Source organism: Varanus komodoensis, unplaced genomic scaffold (genome assembly GCF_004798865.1).
Source record: "Varanus komodoensis strain SLA01 unplaced genomic scaffold, ASM479886v1 scaffold880, whole genome shotgun sequence".
Lineage (NCBI taxonomy): Eukaryota > Metazoa > Chordata > Lepidosauria > Squamata > Varanidae > Varanus > Varanus komodoensis.
The window spans coordinates 1-2,669 of NW_025336577.1; the positions used below are offsets into that span (position 1 = coordinate 1).

At 56.4% G+C, this 2,669-nt stretch overlaps 1 protein-coding gene across 1 annotated transcript in view; it reads right to left on the reverse strand.

Moving 5' to 3' along the window:
• Positions 1 to 470: 470 nt before the first annotated feature.
• Positions 471 to 2,669, reverse strand: part of LOC123016843 (sialidase-3-like) — a 2,975-nt gene continuing 776 nt past the window's right edge. Inside the window, exons 2-3 of the mRNA XM_044417502.1 lie at positions 2,299 to 2,529; positions 471 to 687 (exon numbers count right to left, since the gene is read on the reverse strand). Of these exons, the coding sequence (XP_044273437.1) occupies positions 649 to 687; positions 2,299 to 2,529 (270 nt within the window). The 3' untranslated portion in view covers positions 471 to 648. The remainder of the gene's footprint in view (positions 688 to 2,298; positions 2,530 to 2,669) is intronic.

Here is a 2,669-nt window from a genome sequence, read left to right on the forward strand (position 1 = left end):
AAAGAGGTGACCGGGACGCGTCTCTGGCCCTGCAGCACAGGGCACATGGGTAATGATGCACTGCCAGTGTGCTCAGCTGAGCTGGCTGACAGCCCCTGCCCTGGGGCGCATGTTCAGCCACACGCTTACGATACGGTTCGCATGCTCCTAATGCACCCAACCCCACGGTCTCTTGGTGGAGCACATGGAATCGGGCTCCCTGCAGCGCCTGCCAGACCAGACCGATTCAGCGCAACGCTCCCTCACACAGCACTCGACTCACAAGTCGGACGGGGGCGCAAGAATTCCCGCGGTCCATGCTCCCCAGCCACCCAGCAGGCAGGCACCCTGGGCCCGGGTGGCTGCTTGGCCGCATCCCGCCCACGCTGTGGCCCTGCACACATTGCCAGGGAACCCCCGCAGCCCCCGCAGCCCCCACCCGGTTCCGAAACTCCCGCTGCTCAGCATTCGTTTCCCAGAGCACTTTCCGGGATGCGGCACAGAACCTGCCTCCAAAATAATTATGTGCTCTTTATTCTGCACTTTGAGACAGGCTTCGAACTAGAGGCAGCCTTGCATTTCCAGAAGTAAGGTGTTGCCAGGCAGGTCTGCCCCTGACACAATTCACGCTGCGTAGGAATGGCAGGCAACCGCACCCGGGAATAGCAATCACGCTTGCTTCGGCGAGTTTAAGCGTGCTGTCCTGACCTAGAAAGAGGCAGATTTTGAAACTGGACGACGGATGAGTGTGCTGGCTATTTCCAGGCTAGCTTTAAATAACTCTGCCCACCAAATGCCAGCGTAAAAAGAGACGGTGGCCCAAACGTCCGCTCGGGAACTGCAGGCTCAACATGCAGGGCTGCCCCTGAGTGGTGCTGGAAGAGCTGCCGCAGTTCCTTGCATCCCAGCACCTCTGCATGTTCTGCATGTTTAGGCACAGCATTATGGTTACACGACTGGGAGCTGTTTCTAGCAGTGTATTATTTAGGTAATATGTGACCCCATGGTGTTGTTTTGTTTTGTTTTGGGCGATCATCCCTAGAGTCTTTGCTTGATGAGAGTCAGGGATGGTCCGCCGAGATTCCCTGATGGGGGCACCTGATGGCTGGAACTCTTCCCCGATCCCTCCTGCCTTTGGAATGCAGAGCCCATTAATTTGGGCAGGTGACACCTTCCAGCTAGCAGAAGGGGCAGAGAAGCATGGGGGAAGCCTGGGGTTGAGAAGCCAAGAAGCCTCGGTCCGATTTAGCCAAGAAGCAGAGAGCAGCCCCAGCTGTTCCCTGGCAGCTGGATTCAAGGACGGCTCCTTCGGTCCCTGCTTCCAGGCGGACCCACTGCTCCACTCTTGGGGCCTGGGACTCAAGCCCAGGGCTTCTGGGTTCCCAGAACACGTTCTCAGCCACAGAGTGTGCCTTGCTCAGCTCTTGAAAAGCCGTCAAGCAGTTCTTCCCACCAGCACCTGCAACGTGGCACCTTCCAGTCCACAACTTGCGGAGTCCTCCGCATGCTGAGCAGGGACGGTGGAACCTGTGCCGGCACACGTCCCGCGGGCCACACTGCAAAGAGCGGCTGGCAGTCCAGCCCTGCAGGTTCCCGGATGTTGCGCCTGTCACTGAGGTGTGCGATGCTTGACACGCACTCCTTGACAAACACACGATGCGTGACAGCCGCTCCGGGAAATGGGAGACTAAACAGTTGATTCAATGTCCACGAGAATGCTTAATCGTGGTTCAAACGCGTAATTACATTACATTACGATTATTCCATTGCATTTCTGCCTCGCCAATCTTCATTTTGCAAGGAGCCCAAGGAGGCCTACAAGGCTCTCCTCCTCCATCTTATCCCCACAACAACAGCCCTGTGAGGTAGGTGAGGCCGGGAGTCCACGACTGGCCCAAACGCACCCAGTGGGCTTCATGGCTGAGTGGGGACTAGAACCTCAGCCCCGGGCTCTTAACCACCACAGCACGCCAGCTCAGGATAAATGCAGAATGCTGCCCCTGGCTTGAATCTGTGTTTCATTTGAATATACTAAGGTGTTTCCCATTTAGCCTTGGGTTTAACCTCCATTTTGCAAGGATGGAAGATATCGCAACTCTCCAGCACTTGCTCCGTGGAAATAGCGAATGTGTAAGAATATCGAAGATGCGATCCTGTTGAAGTTCAGGCAGAAAACAAGGCATGGCCCAGCTGGGAGCCGCAGGCCTTACTTTCTCTCTGAGCTTGCACAGGTATACAAAAGGCCCTTCTGCCTGATTTATTTTTTGATGAAGAGCATGCCTGCCATCTTCAAGCCCTTACTCTAGGAAAGAGCACTACCTGGACAGACATGCCTTCCCTCTGTCCCCGTCTCATCACCAGGAACTTGGCGGCTTCGTCTCTGGGCGAGGACCGCTCCTCTGCGAAGGCCAGGAACACGGCCTCAGAGGGCAGGTAGAGCAGGGCCGGGATGCGGTAGGTGAGGCCGCCTCGCTGTTTCTGCCTGAAAAGAGGCACCTTCTCAGAGCCGCTTTCAGCCTCAGCCATGCTTCCTGAGCCTGCGGAAATCTCCTGGGAAGGGGGAAAAGAAAGGCGATCAGGAGAAACAGGCGGGCGCCACAGCTCCCCAGGTGATCCCATGCTTTAGGTCTAATCCCATAGCTGGGAAACACTGTTGAAAGCCCTGGAGAGCTGCTACCAGTCTGTGTATC